Source organism: Chinchilla lanigera, unplaced genomic scaffold, assembly GCF_000276665.1.
Source record: "Chinchilla lanigera isolate Chin_1 unplaced genomic scaffold, ChiLan1.0 scaffold00036, whole genome shotgun sequence".
NCBI classification, from domain to species: Eukaryota; Metazoa; Chordata; class Mammalia; order Rodentia; family Chinchillidae; genus Chinchilla; species Chinchilla lanigera.
In genome coordinates this window covers 8,968,517-8,989,617 of record NW_004955437.1, presented here as the reverse complement: position 1 = coordinate 8,989,617, position 21,101 = coordinate 8,968,517, and the positions used below count along the sequence as shown (strand labels likewise).

Sequence of the window (21,101 nt, the reverse complement as noted above, 5' to 3'; positions counted from 1 at the left end):
GGGCGGGGCTGACTCCTTCTGGGACTTGTAGTCCACAGGTTTCCAGAGGGGTCGGGAGGGCTACAGAGTGCACCGGACACGACGGAGAGATTCTGCGCATGTGCAGAGCTGTGTTCGGGGCGCGGGGGTCACTGGGTAATGTAGTTCTTTGTTATCTGAGCCAGGGATGGCGGAGGCGGGGCGAGGGGTGGACTCCTCGTCCTCGCTCGCGTCAGTCAGGGATACGGGGCGGGGCTGGAGGACCCGGCGCCCCGGCGCCTCTTGCCGGGCCGGAAGTGAAGGTGCGGGTCGGGCCGCGGGCTGCAAGAGGGTGAGGCGCGGGGGTACGCCGGCACAGAGAGTCGGTGGGAGGGGGCAGGGACGCCGCGACTGGGCCTGGCTCTCGCAAGGCTGTATCTAGGGGCGTCTCGAGGACGTGGGGGCGGGAGGACGGGCACGTCTTGGCTTAGGGGAGTCAGCAGCCTCGCGTTCTCGGGGCCCGAGGGGCGTGGCGCTGGGGTTCTGGAAGCTGGGGGTCCGGGAGGGGGGATGGTGTTTCGGGTTGGGCTGTGAATTTAGGAATTGGGGGAGCTTGGCGGGTGGGGCTAGGTTCTGTGTAGGAGCCCCCGACTTGAGTGGGGAGGAACCAGAGACGGGAAGGAGCGAGGATGATACGGGGACCGTGAGGAGCGGAGCTAGTCTCCTGGACGAGATGGAGAAGGTGGGCTGGTTTCACCTGGTCCCTATCACCCCCGTTCTTGCAGCCCCAGCCCGCATGGCAGCAGCAGTTCTAACGGGAGACATCATGGGTCCTGAGCGTATCTTCCCCAACCAAAGCGAGGACCTGGGGCCCCACCAGAGCCCCACAGAAGGCACCGGAGATTGGAGCAGTGAGGAACCCGAGGAGGAGCAGGAGGACACAGGGCCAGGCCCAGCTGGCTACTCCTATCAGCCGCTGAACCAAGATCCTGAGCCCGAAGAGGTGGAGCTGGCACCCTTGGGAGACGGAGAAGATGTAGTTGCTGACATCCAAGATCGGATCCAGGTACAGTGGGGGTGGGAATTACTCCTGAGCGGGTGACTTCCCAAAAGACTGGACCCGAGCTGCCTTCTTTGGCTGTGCAGGCCCTGGGGCTTCATTTGCCAGACCCACCATTAGAGAGTGAGGACGAAGATGAAGAAGGAGCCGCAGCACTGAGCAGCCACAGTTCCATTCCCATGGACCCCGGTAAAAACCTCTGCTTTCATTCGGGAACCATGATCAGTGCAGACCTGAGCCAGTAGTGGGAAGTTTGGGAGAAACACCTTACTCTTAGAAAACTTATTTGTACCTAACGTTTTACAAACTTCAGAATTCAGAATTGCTGGCTGGGCATGGTGGCATATGCCTGTAATCCCAGCATTTGGGAGGCTGAGGCAGAAGGATCACTGTGAGTTCTGAGTTTGAGGCCAGCCTGGGCTACAAAGTGAGTTCAAGGCTGGCCTGAACTGCATAGTGAAACTGTTTCAAAAAGACAAAAAATAATTTTGCTACTGTTACCGGGAGGTGGGCCAGGCTTGTGTACAGGTTATCAAGATGGATTTGGTGACAGTCCAGGACTTTGAGTTGAAGAAATGACAAGGAGTGGTCCCACTGTTGCCATATGCCTAATCAGCCTGTGGCTGTTATTTCAGAGCACGTAGAGCTGGTGAAAAGGACAATGGCTGGAGTAAGTCTGCCTGCACCAGGGGTTCCTGCCTGGGCTCGGGAGATATCGGATGCCCAGTGGGAAGATGTGGTGCAGAAAGCCCTCCAAGCCCGGCAGGCATCTCCAGCCTGGAAGTGACCACACTGAGAGCTGCCTTATTTCCTGTCTCCCTACATTCCAGACCAGAACCAGCACAGGACTGAACACATCTTTGATTGTAAGGTCCATCTCCAGCCTCCCTCCCTTTCACATCAAGGCAAATTAGACTTCTGCTCAGAGACCCACTTTATTCAATTCTGTACATATGGGGACATTGGCCCAAGCCCAACCCATCTTAGCATGTATCACTCTGGAGAATAAAGCACCCTATGTACACAGCCAAAAGCCGCACTGCCTGTACTCCTGGGCCCTGGGTCCAGCCCTCCCCAGCCCCCTGCCCCTCTTAAGGTATCTAAAAGGGACATGTGAAGGGCTGCCTAGCGTCAGCACAAACAAGGAAATAAATAGGTGTCGGGGAGCCATGCTTGGGGCACTGCTCCCTGCTTCTTTCTAGCTTTGGGAATCCACAGCACAGGAAAACAGTCAGCCAGAGGGTGGTCCCTTCCATGTTTGTGATTCCCAGGGCTGCTGCTCACCATGGAGGGGTATAGGGGAGGGGGTCTGGTCATCCCCTACACCCTCCCTGGCCATGGTCCAGCTGGGCTCTATATTTATTTCTTGTCCATAGCCTATACTCTTCTCCTTTTGACCTCTGTTGTGTTTGTCAGGCAGAGGGTTAGAGGAAATAATACGTCAGCCTGCACACTGCTGGGGTTGGGGGCCTATTTGTGCTGCTGGGGGTCAGCACTCTCCAGCTCCCCACTCCAGGGGCCAATGGAGCTTGCCTAACTTTGGTGAGAATAATCTCCTGCTGCTCCCTGCATCCCTCTGCAGCGGGGGAAGAGGCAGAGACACAGAGATCAGAGGAAGATGAGGGGAGAGGAGGTTATGTATTCCTGTTTCTCAGAGCAGCCTCAGGGAGCTGTGGGGTCAGGAGCAGGAGGGGCACAGGCATCCCCAAGTTGTCTGAGCACCAAGCACTGGTGCTCAGCCCAACTGTAGTAGCCACACGGAGGCATGAACACATTTTAGGAAGAAGCGGGCCCATTCTGGGTATCCCTGCTTCAAGTGCCCGCATCTCCTTGGGTAGCTAGAGGTGCTGCCTTGCCCCAAGTCAGCCAGGAGGGAGAACAGGGTGGAGGGCCGGGGTGGCGTCCGGGGTTGAGTGGGCTGTGGCCCTGTGGGAGGTGAAGGGGGTCAGAGAGCCTCCTGGCTGGCAGTCAGGAACTCTTCTGCCCGCTTGTGGGCCTCCAGTGCCTTGATGGTGTAGACATCCTGGGGCAGTTCAGACTTCCTCCGGAGCAGTACTTTCTCCTTCTTGATGTCCTTTAGCATCTGTGTGTGGAGAGCAGGAAGACAAGGATTAGTAACTAATGTCCAAGAAAGACTGTTTCCCTTTATTTGTTGGCTCTGCTGCTCTCACCTCCTTTTCCTTCCAGATCTATTTCTGCACCACCCTCCAACCCTCACCCCAGGGCCCTCCCACCTGCACAGCCTCTGTCTCCACCGTCCTCTTCAGAAGCTGGATGTCTTCTGCTGTAGGAGTCTCTGTCTCCATGGAGTACACAGGAGGCAGCGGTGGAGGCGCTCGGAACATAGGATACTGAGAGACAGGAGGTGTGGGCAGGTGGTAAGACCCACTTCTGAGGGCTGTGGGCTGCTGCCTCAAACCCTTCCTCTAAAGAGTCCTTCCGCAGCTCTAGATGCACCCTGAGTTCAGGACAGTGGCAGGGAAATGTTACCTGGGGATTAAGCCGGGCTAGCTCCTCAATCTTTTGCCACATTTCTTCTCTTTCCTTCATTCGGAACCGGCCCCTGTAGAAGCACAAGTAGAATTGGGGCGGGCTTGAGAAAAGGAAAGGGAGCCCGAGGTAAAGGGGAGCCTCCCAGGGAAAGACACTCACTTCTGTTTCTCTGCCTTGTACTGCTGTGTGCAGTCGTCAAACAGCTTCTGATTCATTTCCATGAACAGCTTCAGAGCATTATAGATGAGTCCGTGGATTGTCCTGCCACCCAGAAGAAAGGGGATGTACAGGAGGTCGGAGCTTGCCCTTAGCACCAAGACCCCAATTTGCTCATTTCTAGGAGGTATTTCTGCTAAGAGCTTTCTTTTTTACTGTCCCCACTTCACAAAGCTTCATGGAGTATTCGCAGATAACCCAGTTGAATCATACCCCTTCTGACTTACATTTCATGGTCTCTGCTGCCATCAGTCTGCCTGTCCTGCACCCCATGCTCCAAAGACTATATTCTTCCCACTGCTGCCCACCTTGACCCACACTGACAGTCTCCTGTCAACAGACATGTCTACACCAGTGTGCTTGCTCTTAGCAGGAAAGCCTTGGTATAGCACTGGGATTCTTCACATCAGCTTCCCCGGGCATAGAACTGTCACCAGAGCTGTAAGATGACCAAGCAGCAATGGGATACAGCCACTGCTCTGCTATTTGGTGTCACAGGCCCCTCATGGCATCTGTCTCTGTCTCCGTCTCCCTCTCTGTCTCCATCTCCCTCTCCCTCCCCCCTCTCCCCTCTCCCTGTCCCTCTCTCTCTGTTCCCCAGATGAGGTCCCTGGTCTTTAGTTCTTCCCATATCCTCAAAGCTTCCAAAACCTCAAAGCTTCCCCACTGCCCAGCCCCACCCAGGGCCATACTTGTTCCAGTGGCTCTTAGAGTTCCTGTAGAGTGCAGGGAACATGATGGGGAGGACACGGGCAGCATTGTCACTTATCAGGCTCATGATGTACTCGTTGTTCCAGTAGTAGAGGGCACGCTCTGCCACCTGGTGGGGAGAGGTGGGACTCTGGGGGCCTGTGTGCCTAGTTCAGGACGTGCTGCTGGGTTTCTCAGGCAGGGGCCAGGCCGGGCCGGGGTGAGTCTAGTCTCACCTGGAAATGCGGGCTGGAGACACACTTGGCAAGCTGGCGGAAAAGCGGCTCCATCACCTTGCTGAACTCTGAGGGCTCAATGACGTCCAGGATCTCCTCCAGCTCATTCAGAAACATCACCTCCTTGGGACTATGGGTCTTAGGCCAAAACTTGAGAAGTCCTACAATCACCTGTGAGAATGGAACATGAGGAAAAGCTCTGAACACTGCCTGCTTCTGTGGGAGGCTTCCTGCCACCCTGCCCCACCCCGGGTGTCTTCTGCTAACTGCTTGTGCTTCTCTGGCATGGATGTGCTTCCTGGGTGTATACAGGCTTTACTTCTCCGTAAGAGAGGAAACCGTGATACCTGTCAGGCCACAGCCCCACCTGCACACCTTTGTAGCATGCCTCAAGAGGTACATAGAGCACATGCCTATACTCCCAGCACTTAGGAGGCTGAGGCAGGAGGATTGCCTTCTGTAATCTAGGATACATACGGAGTTCAAAATCAGCTTGGACTACATAACGAGACTCTGGCTAAAACAAAAAAAGAGGTGCACACTGGCAAGTGCTGGGGAGATGGAGCCTGGGGCCCCTGCAGGGGAATTACCGGTTCAGTCAGACTGCTCTCCTTCTCCAAGAACTGGACCACACAGTATGCCAACTGCAGAAGGTAGAGACATGAATGAAGGAGGTGGGGATCTCAGAGATCAGTGGCAGAGACAAGAGCCCAGAATGGACTGGGAGGTACAGAGAGGATTCTCCACCAGCTCACTGTCATCCCTGCCCCTCCCCTCTGGTCTCTGCAGCCAGCTGGGGTGCTTGGGAGGAAGGCAGCTCACCTGAGGGTGGTACACACTCAGCGACTTGACCTTGTGAAGGGGAAGCAGGACACGGATGAGGAACATCTTGTGCTCCTCCTTGAGGGGCAGGGCAAAGCCATTGATGATACTAGGAGTTAAGGGAGGGTTTTAGGACCAGAGGGCCAGGCCCAGGTTCAAGGCACCGAGTCCCCTGACCCTTCCCAGGCATCTTGGCCCCACCCCACCTCTCACCTGCCCAGGATCTCCAGGAGCTCAGCAATCCCATTGTGGTGCTCTGTCTCATAGATGAACCTGTGGGGAGAAGGTTCCCTCGACACCTTGCTGATGTACCTCTCACATTCTACAGTCCCCCTACCTCGCCCACCCCAGCAAGGGCTGGCTCTGTCCCTCGGCCTGGGCTCCCAGCCTCACCTGTAGAAGATGTGGTTGATCTGCCTGCGGATGTAAGCCCGGAGCCCCAAGAATTTTCCATAGATGCGGTGCAGAATGGTCTTGAGAAAGTCCCGCTCTCGAGGGTCTTCACTGTCAAACAGGTCTAGCAGCTGGGAGCAGGAAGAGGAAGGGGCTTGAGTGAGACAGCAGCCAGGGAGGCTGGCCTAAGATGACCCAGCACCCTAGTCAGGGGGCCTTGAGGGTCTCGGGGCGTGGAATCCTCTGGAAGACAAAGGATTCTATTCCGCTGTGCTCCCCAAAGCAGTGTCTGGGCAGGTGTATGTATGTGTTTACTTCCTATCATGCTGGAAGCTGCTTGCGGGCCCAGGCCTTTACTGCCCGCCCATGGTGTCCCACTACCGGATGTGGGGTGTTGAACAGAAGGCAAAGAGCAGCCTGGACTCGGGTGATGGAGGCGCACAAAAGGGGGACCTTGCAGACTCACAGCAAGGACGAATTTCTGGTCGATGTACTTCTTGGCTATGTTTGGCTGGAAATCAGGAGACTCAAGGAAACGTAAGAAAAACTCGTACACAAGCTGTGGAGGAAAAGGAGCATGCACTGATATGTTCTGCAAGGAGCCTGGGGTCCCCTGTGCCAGTCTGAGTGCCCGGACCCTGCCCTGGCACCTGGAGGTGTGGCCAGGCGGCTTCCAGTGTGGGCTCGTCCTCCTCTGGGTCGAACTCAGCCCCTGTGGGATTTGATGAAGGCGGCAGCGTCCGGAAAAGGTTCACTGAAAACTGAGGTGTGGCAGGGTCAGACTGCGCCCAGGCTGCTCCAGGGCCCTGCCCTGCCCCACGCCCTCCCAGTGCCCACCATGGTGACGGCCTCCGGGTAGATGGCCTCGGTGACAACGTCGCGACTGTGGGTGATGTACTCCACCATCTCATTCAGTCCTGCCCGCTTCACCTCCTTGAATTTGAGGTCACTGAGTGGGTCCGACACAAAGTCGAAGAGAACGCAGCACTGGCGCAGCTTCTGGATAAACAGCTCCTCCCGCTCCTGGGTGGGCGAATCTGTGGGGCCCCAGCTGTCAGCACCTTCTCCCGGCCCTTCATGCTAGGCCCTGCTTGCTCTGCAGCGCCTTCCCTTCCCCACCCTGCCACCACCCTGCCCCTGCCTCCCCCGCTCTGCCACCACCCAGCATCCCACACCTGGTCCAGCAGCCACCCGGCTGGCTTCAAGTACCTTTCAGGGCAGGGAGTTTCTGCAGCTCCCTGTTCTTGCTGAGGTTGAAGCGGGAGGAGCTCTGCCTTCGCTCCTTCTTGACAATCTGGGGTCCCCCTGAGTACTTGATTTTGCTGAGCTGTGTGGGGGGTGGTGTGCTGTTGCTGGGTCGCTTGTTGGATGGCGGTGGCTGAGGCTGAGGCTGGGGCTGTGGCTGGGGCTGTGCCTGCGCCTGGACCTGGTCAAACAAGTAATCCATTGGGGTCTGCTCCGCAGAAGAGGCCTCCTGCCCTGGGCCTGGGCTACCCCACCCCGTTTATGCCTCTGCAGTCCTGGGTGGCCAGAAACTATCCTATCCCCTGCTCCCGAGGAAGTAGGCCAGGAACACAGGCAGTGGTGGCTTATGGCCCTAGAAATCCTGTCTCCTAAAGGGATGCCCGCTGGCTGTGTACCAAAACCCTTCAAAGTTCATCCCTGCTAGGTACAGTGCAAATGCCGAAAGTTCAACTACGCAGGAGGCTGAAGCAGGAGAATGGCTTGAGCCCAGTTGTTAAAGCCAGCCCAGGCAACACAGTGAAACCCTGTCTTTAAAAAAAAAAGTTCATCCCAATTTGTTTATGTGCTGCCGAAGCAAGCACGGTTCATTCCAGTTTGTGAGCAGGCAAAATAACTGATGGATTATGGTGACAGATGTCAGAAAAGTGGTTATCTTGCCAGAGCAGGAGTGGCGGCAGTGTAGCTGCACCGGCTGAAGAGATTTGAGGAACGGTCTGGAAAATGGAACCATTATACCTCTTGCCTGCAGCTGGCAGGGTTAGTGTGTACAAACCTCCAAATTCACTGAGCAGCACATCTAGAAATCACTGGACATGATGTCCTTCAATTAAAAGGTAAAAGGAGCCAGGTGTGGTGATGCACCTGTGTAGTCCTAGCACTTGCCCCAGCACTCTGGAGGCAGAGGCAGGAGGATTGACATGAGTTCAGGGCCAGCCAGCACTATACAGTAAATTCAAGGTCAGCCTGAATTACATAGAGACACTCCGTCTCAAAAAACCAAAATAAGGGCCAGGTATACAGCTCACCAGCACAGTGCCTGCCTGGCAAGTGCAAGGTCCTGAGTTCAATTCCTAGTACCAAAAAAAAAAAAAAAAAAAAAATCAAAAGCCCCAAATAAATAAATAAATAAAAGAAAAAGAAAAAGAAGGTAAAAGAAACAAATACATTCCTATGCCTTAGACTTAATAAAGTATATGCCTTAGCTTAATAAAAATCTTACATTAAAAAAAAATCTTACAGTGCCTGCCTGGCAAGTGTGAGATCATGAGTTCAATTCCCGGTACCAAAAATGAATAAAAATAAAAAATTTAAAAAATCTTTTCAGGTTGGAGATGTAGCTCAGAGAGAGCACTTGTCTAGCACATGAAAGACCCTAGGTTAGATCCCCAGCATTCAAAAAAAATGAAATAATAAATGTTTTGTCTGCATCCAGTGGGGCACACTTGTAATCCACGCTACCTGGGAGGCTGAGGCAGGAGGACAGCAAGTTCAAGACCAGCCAGGGGAACTCAGTCTGATCTTGTCTCAAAATAAAAAAACAAAAAAGGGATGGGGATGTAGCTCCAGTTGGTCCCCCAGTACCACAAAAAAAAAAAGTGCTCTGTCTGCAGATAGTCTTACCGGCCTCATTTATAATGAAAAATAATTGGAATTTCATGGAGTTAAAATTACATTTATGAAAACTATGTAGTTAAGTGTAATCTCATATGGTTCAACTGTAAAAAATATTTACTTCGCCGTAGTAGTTCCTCCAAATTGGTGGTATTTTGAAAGGAGAGGAAATGTCTGCAGAGAGACGTATGAATGCTGAGGTCTTCATTTTCTAGAGCAGAAAGTCAGTAGAGGGGCTCAAAACAACTTTCTTAAAAAGCAGTAAAGGAATCTTAATTTGGAAAGATAAAAGTCAGTCTGTGAGGAAAGAGCAGAGTAGAAGACAGCTGCCACCGACTGGAAGTTCAGCAGGGCACAGCAGCCATGCGGAAGAGCTCCCTGCACTAACACACACACAGGACAGGGCTCGGCGCAGGAAAGAACAAGACCAAGTCCACTATGTTGGGGACTGTTTCCTGTAGTAGTAAAATTACAGAGGCCTTTTCCTACATTTCAAGATTTTCTATAAGCTGACACTTTTCTGATTTTTAAAGTTTATTTAGTTTTTGAGGTAGGGGCCTCAGACTGGCCTCAAACTTGGGATGCTCCTGTCTTAGCCTCCCCAAGTAACTGGGATAGTGCTGACACTACTTCTATAATGGGAGAAAGACCACTTTTCTGTTTTTTTGAGTCAGGCTCTCACTGCATAGTTCAGGATGGCCTTGAACACACTATGTAGCCCAAGCTGGCCTTAAACTCTCAGCAATCCCCATACCTTAGCCTCCTGCATGCTGGGATTATAGGTATATGCCACTACTCTCGGTTTCTTTTTTTTTTTTTTTTCCTAAGGTCCTATGGGATTAAACCCAGGGCCTTCACACTGAGCTAGATTCCCAACCCTTTTTTTATTTTTTATTTTGAGACAGTGTCTGTCTGAGTCATAACGTTGCCCATGCTGGTCTTGAACCTGTGATCCTCCTGTCTCTGTCTACCAAAGTGCTAGGATTATAAGTATGCATATACCAGCTATTATACCACAACTTCCAGACACTGTCAGCCCCACAAAGCCCATTTTTGGAAGCCTCGACACAGGTTTTACAGGGATGTCACCTACAGGCGGTGCTTGTTGGGAAGGAGACAGGCTAAGCCATAGCACAGGCCTAGCCCCAACCAGAGGCTGCAGGAGAAGCAGGAAGTGAGGTCAGACCTAGCTGGGTACCCACACCACAGAAAGGAAAATGACTTCCTGTCTCCATACCTACCTTCCCCTCCTCCCCAGCCTGCTACCAAGTTCTTACTCTCTACCATGAGAATGGAGGAATCTAAAATTCTCTGGGCTGGGGGAGGACAGACAGAATGGTATCTGTCTACATCTTTTTGTGTTTTTTCATTTTTGTTTTAGATAGGACCTCACTGTATAGCCCAGGCTGGCCTGGAACTCGCAGCAATCCTCCTGCCTCAGCCTCTTGAGTGCTAAAATGACAGGCACACACTACCACACCCAAATTTTCTGCAGCCTTCAGAAAATCCTATAGCCTTCCTGTGCCTCAATTTCCTCGTCTGACACTAGGATGAGGGGTTGTGCTAGCAGAAGACCAAGACTCAGGCAGATGAGATCCCTGTACCTCCAAGTACCTCATGCTGGGGGCACCTGGGAAAGGACATGTTCTTCCCAGAAAGGGAAACACAGCCTCAATTCTCTCTGCTAACAGGAGGGGTTAAACTAGGTCAGCCACCTTTCAAGTAAGATTCTCGGAAACAGCGGGTTGTATGGCTAAAAAATAATGCACAAAAGGCAACCTGCATGGGGATATATAGCTCAGCACACAGCACCTGCCTGGCAAGCGCAAGGTCCTGGGTTTGACTCCCAGTACCAATAAAAAAGAAAAGAAAAAAAAAAAATACACATAAGAAAAATAAAGTACTCTAACACACTCGATATTAAAAAAAAAAAAAAAGGAAAGGCAACCTGCGTGTTGCTGAAGGTCCCTTCCACACGACTGTTACGGACGGCTGGTGTGCCCAGGGCTGTGTGAGGGCTTGGCCTGCCGCACCCCCACCCCACTGGGTCAGCCCAGTTGTGCTGTTTATTTTTTCTTGTTTTGGCCATACTGGGGACTGAACCCGGAGTCTTCATGAAATCTATATCCCCATCCTTTTTTTTCAGGCAGGGTCTTGCTAATCTGACCAGCCTGGGATCAACTTGCAGTCCTCCTGTCTCAGCCTCCCAAAGTGCTGCGAGTACAAGCATGAACCACCAGACCCAGCTTCACCCTAGTTTCATAAGGCCCCAGGTTCCCAGGCTGCAGGCACAGGAAGCACCCGCTGGTCCAGTCACCAAAGAAAGACCCCGGTTGCCCTGTGTGGCGCCCCCTGCATACCCTTCCCTAGGAAATGTGGGGCATGTCAGCCAGCTATGCGCAACCATTTCTCCTGAAGTTAGTCCAGGCTCTGACTGCTGCATTATCTGCGTTGGGGATAGGAAGCAAGCTGAGTCCTCCAGGATATTCTGCAGCCACCACAGCAGGGAACCAAAGGCAGTAAGCCAGTCTACCCTCCACTCTCTATTCTGTCCTGCCCCATCTTCCTGAGACTCTCCAGATGCCTGAAGTTCCCTCTCCTTCTACTTCAACACTCTCAACAGGCTAAGAACCCTTCCTGGATTCAGGATGTCACCAACCGAGTTGTGCCCTGATTCCATGTACCAGGCTTCTCCCAACACGACTCCCACTAAACTTGCCCACCCTGAACCCATCTTGTCCAACTCAGCCTAACATGGCTGACATTATTAATAAAGCCAGATACTGAAATATAAATTAAAAATAGAAATGTAACTTAAGCATGATAGGAAGTATTATATGGAAAAGATGACATATAAAATTACCTGAAAAATGCTAACATTCAATGTTGTATCTTTCACATAATGAATGAACTGGCCTAAGAAATGAAGACCATTTTAGTTAAAACCCCATCGCAACAGCCAAAGCTTTATGTAGCTGTGCTCAATTCTTCTCTTGTTCACAGAGCATCATGTGAAGCATAAAGACTAAAAGGTGACTAGGACATGGCCTTTGCCTTCAAACCACTCACAGTCCAGAAGTGGGACAGACACCAAACGGCTAAGGGTACAAGGAAGCACAAGAACAAGAGCCACAAAGCCTGTGGGAACCCAGGGCTGAGATACCAGCTCTGCCTGGAGCACTGGGAAAGATGCCCCTGAAGAGGTGACTTTTGATTTCACTTTTTAAGTATACATCTGGGCCACGCGTGGTGACGCACACCTGTAATCCCAGCATTTGGAAGGCTGAGGCAGGAGGACCGTTGCAAGTTCGCGACCAGCCAGGGCTACAAAGTGCACTCAAGGCCAGCCTGAACTACATAGTGAGACCCTGCCTCAAAAAGACCAAAAAAGAGGATACATCTGAGTTTAGTAGACATAAAAAAAAGTGGGGAGAAGGAAATAAAGCAGTCCAGGCAATGCACCTGCACGTATGAGGGCCTGAGTCATAGATGGGTTTGTCTTATCAGAAAACAGGACATTTGGTGAGAAGAGGAGCCAGGTTAGGTGCTAGAAGAATCAGTTCCCAGCTGAGAAAGGTAATGTTTTTGTTTGTTTGTTTGTTTGTTTGGCTGGGTTCTTTTCTTTTTTTGCTTTTTGATCTAGGATCTCACTGTGTAGCCCAGGCCGGCCTCACACTCTTGATCTTCCTGCCTTAGCCACCTAAGTGCTTGGATTACGGGCATGAATTCCATGCCTCACTGGAGTTTGGATTTTATCTTGTTTATTCTTTGTTTTTTTGAGCCTGGATGTTGCTCTGTAGTTTAGGCTGGCCTTGAACTCATGGCAATCCTCCTGCCAGAGCTTCCCAGGGGCTGGGATAATAGGCATACGCCACCAGGCCCAGCTAGATTTTTAACTTGTAAGGAATGAGATGCTAAGATTGATTTTTAAGGGCCGGGGATATAGCTCAGTAGCACAGCGCCTGCCTGGCAAGCATGAGGTCCTGAGTTCAATTCTTGGTACCAAATAAAAAATAAATAAATAAAAATAAAAGATTAGTTTTTAAGTGAACAATAACAAAAAGGACCAAAAATGAAAGAGGACTGAAAAGATCTAAATAGTTTTTAGGGTAGGGACTGGAGCCTCAGGGAGGACAGGCTCAAATACAAGGACTGGGATCATTTCTTCCTCCCTTTGTCCCTATCTGCAGAACTCTGGACACAGTCTGCAGAGGAGTCCATAGTACTGTTTTTTTTTCTCCAGGTAAACCAGGAAGCCTGGCATGGTAGTGCACACCTGTAATCCCAGCACTAGGGAGACTGAGATAGGAGGATTACTGCAAGTTAGAGGCCAGCCTGGGCTACATAGTAAGTTTACGGCCAGCCTGGACTTCATAGGGAGACCCTGTCTCACCCCTGCACCAAAAAGAAAAAAAAGACAAGGAAGAAGCAGGTCACAGTCTCACTTGCTCTCCCAAGGCCCCCTTCCACTTTAGATCTCTTCTGGAATCTTACAGCCAGTCTGTCACTCGTTTGTCCCAGCCACAGACCCAGCCTGAACTCCAGCTCTGCTATTTACTCCCAAGTAACAGCTATTTAACACCTCTAAGCCTCGGTTCATCTGTGAAGTCGGGACGGACAGCAGGAGTGGGTGATGTCCAATGAGACACTGCACACACGCTGCTTAGTACTGTACCTAGTGCTGGGGTGCGGCGTCCCCCAGGGCCTCTCCACCCAAAATCATGACTGTGACCTTATTTGGAAACAGGGTCTTTGCAAATGTAATCAAGTTAAAATGAGGTCACACTGGATTAGGGTGTCCTTAATGACTAGTGTCCTTATAAGAGGGAAATTTGGACAGGCAGAGACACAGGAGAAAATGCTATGGGGAGGCAGAGGCACAGCCTGAAATGACGCACCTACAAGCCAAGGGCAGAGGACAGAAATGTGGGAAAAATTCTGCCCAAGAGCCTCAGAAGGACAGGACCCACTGCCATCTGACCTCAGGCCTCCAGATCTGTTCTTTTCTCTCACTCCCTCCTTCTTCTTTCCTTCCTTCCCTCCTCCCTCTTTTCCCATCCCTTCCCCCCTTCCTTTTTGCAGTACCTGGGACTGAACCCCAGCCCATTTTGTTTATCATTTATTTTGAGAAAGGGTCTCCCTAAATTAACAAATTGCCTACACTTGCCTTGAACTTGTGATCCTCCTGCCTCAGCCTCCCAGAATGCTGGGATTACAGACTTGCACCATTAATCCTGACAGTTTTTGTTGTTCTCAGCCATCCAGTTTGTGTTAATTTGTTATGGCAGTCTTAGGAAACTAATATAAAATGACTGCTCAATAAAGTAAATGTTAGCTGCTATAATTATTAGAATCAGTTAGAAAGGCTCTGGCAAATGCACGACACATACTGAATTTGGCCAGAAGAGCTCAAAATTGTGGACTCGAAAGTGGGCAATGCACTGATACCATTGGAGACAGGGCCTCTCATGCACGGTGCCACTCTGGGAAGACTGCACAGTGGAATCCCCACAGATGCCTTCTATGGGTGAGCCCTGAGCAGTTTTTTACAGAGAGCCCAAGGGGCTTGAAACCTGACGCCTCCCTGGGAAAATGTGTCCAAAAGCCAGAGGAGCAGTGACAACACAAGTCTCAGGACACATTCCAACCACTGTGTAAGTACAGCACAAGGAGTAATTTCTCCTCTATGCTCTTAACTTCCACACTTGTAAAACGGGTGGAACTTATCCTGCTTCCACTGTTGACTTAAGTGAGGCCTCAAACCATGGTCACCAGTATGAAAGGGGCTTGGATCTCTTTGGAGGTAACAGGGACCAGAAGTAGCCCGGAAAAACTCATCCCACAGTTAACCTCAAACACGGTTTATCAGCCTCTTCTCTGCAAGCCTGAGCTCTGATGTCCCCGTCCCTTGGAGCAGTGCAGAGCAGGGGCAGGAAGTGGAAGGCACTGGCCAGCAGCTTCACACAGTAGGGCTGCCACTCACACATCCCGGAGCATCTGCCACCTACACATCCTGCCCGCCGCACCCCATGTTCAGAGACTTCTGCAAGTCCTTCCACCCTCTCCTGCACCCTTGCCTGCTGTTTATGGCTTTATGGCCCCAGACTGCTGAGCTGCGCTGACCTCTGCTCAGGACTGTCGATTGAGTCATGCGGCCTTTTGATTGAGACCAAGGGCTGTGGGCCCTGCCCTGGTCTACTCAGGGACTCCAGCTTCTCCCAGCCCCCCGCCCAACCCAGAGCTGAGCCGAAGTCACTCAATGCCCCATCAAGAGCTTGTGGACTTTGCCCCTTCTCCCCAGGATCCCAGACCTCCCAGCTTTCTCTGCCCCAAGAAAAACGAATTCTCAGCTGGCCCATGCCTATAATTCCAACACTTGGGAGGTAGAGGCAGGAGGATAACGGTGAGTTCAAGCCAAGCCTGGGCTACATGGTAACTTCAAGACAAGCTTAGACACCTTGTCTCAAAAAATAAATAAGAAAGAAAAAGGAATTCTTGCCCTAAAAAAAAGTGTTGTTAGCTCAGAGTGGTGGCGCACACGTGTAATCCCAGCACTCAGGAGGCTGGGGCAAGAGGATTGCTGCAAATTTGAAGCCAGCCTGGGCTATATAGTTAGTTCAGGGGTAGCCTGAACTATACAGCAAGACCCTGTCTCAAAAAACCAAAAATAAATAAACACAGTCTCTTAAAAAAAAAAAATATTGTTTTGTAGTGTTAGGGCCCAAATCTAGGCCCTCACTCATGGGAGCATATGGTCTACCACTGAATTACTCCCCAACCCCAGCCTCTGAAAAAAATCCTCAATACTCAAAAGTTGGCCGAAGCCAGATATGGTGGTATGTCCCTATAATCCTAGCACTCTGGGTGGCTGAGGTGGAAATCATGAGACACATGTTCAAGCCCAACTCTGGGGAATTTAGTGATTTAGAGAACCTGTCTCAATAAAAGCGGGGAGTACACTAGGATGTAGCTCAGTGCCAAGTCCTGGGTTCAATCCCCAGTACTGAAAAAGTTGGTGGATAGAAAAATGAATTTCCTAGGAATTGGCATCTAAAGGAATCTGAGAGCCTGTTTGGTCTACCCCAACCAAAAGGACCTCCTGTGGGAACTGGGGATAGGCTGTCCAGGGCTCTTGCAGGTGGTGGCAGCCTCCACCTCCGCTGCTTAAGTGACTCTACCCAAGGTCCCTTGCCCCACCAGCCATCAAGGAGTTAGGGCTAGCACATGCAACCCTAGGGCTGCGCCTCGGTAGTTACCTCCTCGGAGTTCTCGCCTCCACCATCTTTGCCCGAGCTGCTGGGCTTGGCTGTGCCTTTGGCAAGCTTGGGGGGCTCCTGCTGGAAGAAGATGGAGTTAGGGTTAGTGGAGGCCTTAGCTGGGCCCCTTCGGTCTTGGTTGCAACAATGATCTGTCCACTTCAGTGCATCAGGTAGAACCTACCTTGTGCTCAACCCTAGGGCGTACACAGAGGGAGATTAAGTGCAGCAAATAGTAGTGCAGCAAATAGTATAGAGTCTGCTTAGAAAGTCATTTCTAGCACACAGTAATTAAGTACAAGACTCTTCCCTCTGTCACCTCCCCAGGTTGTGGCTGTGCTGGACTGGGCCCAGGATGCCCTCAGGCAGCTGGAACCAGAGCAAAAAGCACCAGGCACAAGCTGCTCAGACTGGCTACAGGGGGCCAGAGGCTTCCATGCTAGAGGGGTGGGAATTACCACTATTCCTTTAAGGCCATCCACAAAGACCAGAAGGCCAAGAGGCCTTTCTGGAATGTCACAAATAATACCCAGACAAGAAGATGCTACTGGCCAAGCTAGGCATGGCTGCATGTGCCTGTAACCCTAGCACTCTAGGAGGCTGAGGCAGGAGGACTACAAATTCAAAGCCAGCGACTTAGTGACTGCAAAACCATGTCCTGAGTTTTTTTGTTTGCTTTTAAGGGCTGGGGATGTAGCACAGTGCTGAGGGCCTGGATTTAATCCCCAGTACTTCATTTAAAAAAAGAGCCCAGAGATGTCAAAAGTACAAGAAGTGTAACATCCAAAATGCCATGAGCACCTAAACTGACGAGCACCGGACAGGAATGGGATAAAGCCCTGAACTGCTACAAAGAATGAGCACTAGTCTGAAGTTTCCCCTGGGAACCTGGTAGCTGGCTCAGAGCCCTGGCCTGCTAGCATCTCTTCCTATGCTTCAGGCCAAAAAAAAACCACCACACGGGGAAATGTGAAAAAGAAAAGACTTGGAGGTTTAAGTCTGACTCAACACCAATCACCCGTGTGGCATGGGCCACTACAGCCCAGGGGACCTTCCACTGCTCAGCGGACCTGTGCAGAGTATTTGGCAATCCAAGGCCAGCCTGGAGGATTTGAGTCAGTCAAGGGCCACAGACTTGGAAGGGACAATGAGAAATCCTAGCTTTTCTTAGGGGAAAATGCAATGCACTGGGAGTTCATTCAAAAGCAGGGCCTGGCACAACAGCTGTAGAAACTTCGAGAGTTCACAATGGAAGGAAGGAGTTCTGGCAGGTAGAGAGCAAGACAGAACTCAACCAGCCAACTCAGGGCTGCCATGTGTACTAAAGATGTAGCTTGTCCACAGACCCAAGGGCACAGTGCCGTGGGATGAAGGTGCAGGAGGACGGGTCGGGGCTCCAACCCAGGCTGAATTTTCTCACGGCACAGTTGCATGGAAACTCCCCAGTCCTGAAAGCATTCAAGCAGAGGCTGAATGACCTCCTCTAAGGCCTGCTGCAAAAAGGATTCAAGCCTCAAATGAGAGCTGGATTGGAGGAGCTTGGAAATCCCTCCCAGCTCTGAGAGTCTGCAATTCAACGGCAGCCAAGCCCCTTCAGCGAGAAGTGTTAAATCAAGTGATTGTGAATATAGGGGCAAAAGGATTTGAGGGAGAAGAGAGCTCTGTGTGGGCTGGAGTAGGGGAGGCTTCTGGGGGTGGGGAGGAAAAAGCCACTGCTGGGTGTGGAGCAGCCTAATGCGTTCATTGGCACAGGGGAAGGAGCTCCTTCTTCTTGCAAAGAACACTGATGCCCACTGCCCAGGTGGCCACACTGACCCTGAAGTCAGTCACAGTATGGGACTGGCAAAGGGTAGGGCGTGTGGGGAGGTCACAACCCAAGATGAGTGTGTGCCACACCCCAGACACAGCTGACCCTTTGTCTGAAAGTCTGATCACACTTTTTTTTTTCCAGACAGGGTCTCGCACTGCAGTTCAGGCTGGCCTTGAACTCACTCTGTAGCCCAGGCTGGCCTCGAACTTTTCAGCAATCCTCCTGCCTCACCAATCACACTTCTTGATGCTAAGCTGCTTATCCTTTCTTGTACCCCTCCGCCCACCCTGTGGCACTCGGCACGATGCTGCGACATCTCTCAGGGGATGGGCCTCAGAGAGACCCAGCTGCCGCGGGGTGTGGGTGTGCGTGAGGAGCAGGGCCTCAGCCTTGCTCCGGCTCCTGCAGAACAGGTGACATGCATGTACTGTGCCCAGCCCAGCTGTCAAGTGCTGAGTGACACAGAGGTTGAAGAGCGATGTGGAGCCAGCCTGTATTTGGGCTCCACTCTGACGAGCTATGCTCGTGTCACTGTGGGCAACCACTGTCTCTGGGCCTTAGTTTCCTCATCTATAAAACAATGGCAGTTACTCCTCAGACAGTGACTACCACATGAAAACCCTACTGCTGGTCAGTGTTATTACGATTATTTGGAACAAGAAAGTGGCAGGGAGCAGGGGTGCTTTGAGCAGAAACATAAATCAGAAGTCTCGGATCAGAACAGGCTGTAAATCCCCCCAAAAATGTTGACTCAGCACCTACTGTGTGCAAGGGAGATCCAAAGCAACATGGAACTTAGTGATGAGTTCAAGGGGCAAAGACGAGACCTGTCCACAATCCATTCCACGGCAGGCCGAACACAAAAGGGCCGTAATTGGCCCACCAAGGTTTCTGCACATCCAGGGGAAGAGGGAGAGCTCTGAAAAGCTTTACGGAGGAGGCAGTGAAGGACAGCAACGATTGGGATCGGCAGAGATGAAAGAGAGGGAGACAGGTGATGGATGAGTGGTAGAGATCCCCCTCTCACACACCATGCTGCGCGTCCCCACCCCACCCAGGCAAGCCAGTCACACTGCCACTTTGCTCCCCCTCAGAACCTCCCAACCATTGAGGGAGGACAAATGCAGGCAAAAATCGAATGCATGCAGTTACGTCTCATACAGGGTAAAAGTTATGCCTTTTACCCACACAGCCCTATTCTCCCAATACACTTTCTCAGCTAAATACACTCATGGTCCCAGCAAGTCTAAGAATTTCCTTTCTTCTCAACCATCCAGTAAGCAAAGGCTTTTTTCAGATGGGGCAGTACCTGGTGTATCACACTAAAAACTACACAGGACTGGGGACCTCACCACTTCCCCTGAGCTCCATGCCCCTTAGCTCCTGGTATCGCTGACTTGTGTGACAGCAAAAACTGCCCAAACCACCGTGGCATGCCCAAACCCCAAGGAAAGGCCTGGGTGGCACACACAACCCTGTCCAGCTCACCACCTCAGGGGGCCAGAGTCTACAACACCATCACCAATCCTGTCCTCAGAATTTCAGGCCCTGTCAAGTGTGGTGGCACAGGCATGTAATCCCAGCACTCAGGAGGCTGAGGCTGGAGGATCACCTAGAGTTTGAAGTCAGCCTGGGTTACACAGTGAGTTCAAGCCCACCCTGAAGTAAACTGCAAAACCCAGTCTTAAAGACAAACAGAATCCCAGGCCTTGAGAGATGATAGGGACAACCCAGAATCTCAGTAGCCTGGCAAATATTCAACAAACCCAGGAGAAATAATTTGATTGATAAAGTCAGAGATGGCAGCCCAGTAGCCTGGCCAATCAGAGGACAAATGAAAGCCATACACCTCTGGAGTCATCAGGAGGGTGGCTACAATCCAGGCCAGAGCTGGCCCCACGAAGAGGGACCAACCCCGGGAGAGAAGCTGGGGGAGGCGGGAACTGGTATCCTAGCATCCTCTGTGTGAGTCTGTACCTCAAAGGAACCACACCTCTGAGTCAGACCTCGGCAACAGCAGGAAACACAGGGTGGAAAAAGGCAAGGCAGGGACGAGAAACAGAGGAAGACAGTCTGGAGGGAGGCGAGGACGGTGAAAGAAGGCAACATCAAGAAATGGCCTGTGGAGCCACAAGGCTGGATCAGGGGTACGGTGCGCATGCTTAGCATGCGCAAAGCCATGGGTTCGATCCCCAGCACTGCAATCTTACTAGCAACAGCATAGATGTCCAGGCATGGCTAGCCTGCGGGGTCAGAAGAAAAACTAACAAGACAGCGCCAATTTCTGATTTGAGGATAGTGTGGCTCAGGGAAAAAGGAGAAATCCTGCACGGGTGCGAAAAAGGAAAAATACGACGAGTAGCTCGGGATTAGGAGTAAGTGGAGGCGCCTGCGCAGAGTAGGAGAGGTGTCCCGGTTAGGATGAGCCTGGGAGCCAGTTGGTGCCAGGTAGGAGGGCTCTGGTACAGAAGAGTCCTTCAAGTCAGGACACCTGATACTGCAGCTGGGCCTCCAACAGGCTGTATGACCTTGGACAAGTCCCTGCCCCGGTTGGGGCCTCAGTCTCCTCATCCGTACCGCCAGGGGCTGCCCAGAATGTGCTCAGAGCTGCCTTCCAGCACTGACGTTCCGAGGTTCCATGGACAGAAGCAAGGGCGCAGTCCTGGCTTACAAGTTTGTGTGTGAAGGAAGAACTAGAGGGAGGGGCCTAGGCCAGATTTGGGTGGAGGGGCTGAGAAAGCGGCGCAGTTCCAGGTCGGGGGGCTTGGCGCGGATGGACGGCGCGCTAGGGAAATGTGGAGAGGCCGTCCTAGGCCGGGGGGAAGGGGCGGGCAGGGGCTGCGCGGGGCGGGGGAGGCGGCAGTGCTGGAGGGAGAGACAGTTTCTGAGGAGGGCTGTCCCGAACCGCGGGGGGTCAGGGGCCGGGGGAGGCGGGGAGAAACGCAGGGGAGGGACCGAGAGTCGGGCAGATGTGGAGGGAGGCGGCCGGGGCCAGGGCAAGAGAGCGCGAGGAAGGAGGGAGGTGAAGGAGGGGGACCCGTCGGGGCAGGGCCGGGGGCTGCCCCGGCTGCGGCACAGGCCAGGTGCTGCCAGCCGCGGGGCGCAGGGCCGACCCCGGAGTCCCGCGGGGCCGGACGGGAGGGTCAGCCCGGGGCTGTCCCGGGCCTGGCTCGGGCCCCTCCCAGGGTTCCGAGCAGGCCCCGAGGCGGGGGCGCGGGGGAAAAGGCCACGCTCACCTTTTCCTTCTTCAGTTTATAGGGCATCTCGGCCCGTCCGGACCCGGCCCGGCTCCCGCGGCCCCGCTCCGGCTC

At 52.3% G+C, this 21,101-nt stretch overlaps 2 protein-coding genes across 4 annotated transcripts; one reads left to right on the top strand and one right to left on the bottom strand.

The window, feature by feature from the left end:
- Position 1: 1 nt before the first annotated feature.
- On the top strand, positions 2 to 2,051 carry Mea1 (male-enhanced antigen 1). 3 transcript variants are annotated; one of them, XM_005389741.2, is made up of 4 exons: positions 2 to 135; positions 744 to 1,024; positions 1,105 to 1,207; positions 1,654 to 2,051. In XM_005389741.2, the coding sequence occupies exons 1-4, from the start codon at positions 99 to 101 to the stop codon at positions 1,803 to 1,805; spliced, it is 573 nt and encodes a 190-aa protein (XP_005389798.1). In that variant the 5' UTR covers positions 2 to 98; the 3' UTR covers positions 1,806 to 2,051. The 3 variants fall into 3 exon arrangements, with proteins under 3 accessions (XP_005389798.1, XP_005389797.1, XP_005389799.1); XM_005389740.2 differs by lacking the exon at positions 2 to 135 and adding an exon at positions 142 to 281; XM_005389742.2 differs by lacking the exon at positions 2 to 135 and adding an exon at positions 204 to 310.
- Positions 1,938 to 21,101, bottom strand: Ppp2r5d (protein phosphatase 2, regulatory subunit B', delta; the record flags this gene model as incomplete). Its single annotated transcript, XM_005389743.2, is given in 16 exon segments — positions 1,938 to 3,101; positions 3,253 to 3,369; positions 3,509 to 3,581; positions 3,671 to 3,772; positions 4,420 to 4,547; positions 4,654 to 4,824; positions 5,244 to 5,297; positions 5,476 to 5,584; positions 5,689 to 5,748; positions 5,869 to 5,999; positions 6,335 to 6,427; positions 6,519 to 6,629; positions 6,706 to 6,905; positions 7,078 to 7,294; positions 15,981 to 16,061; positions 21,027 to 21,101. Coding segments are annotated over 16 exon segments (1,812 nt in total). The 3' UTR covers positions 1,938 to 2,963.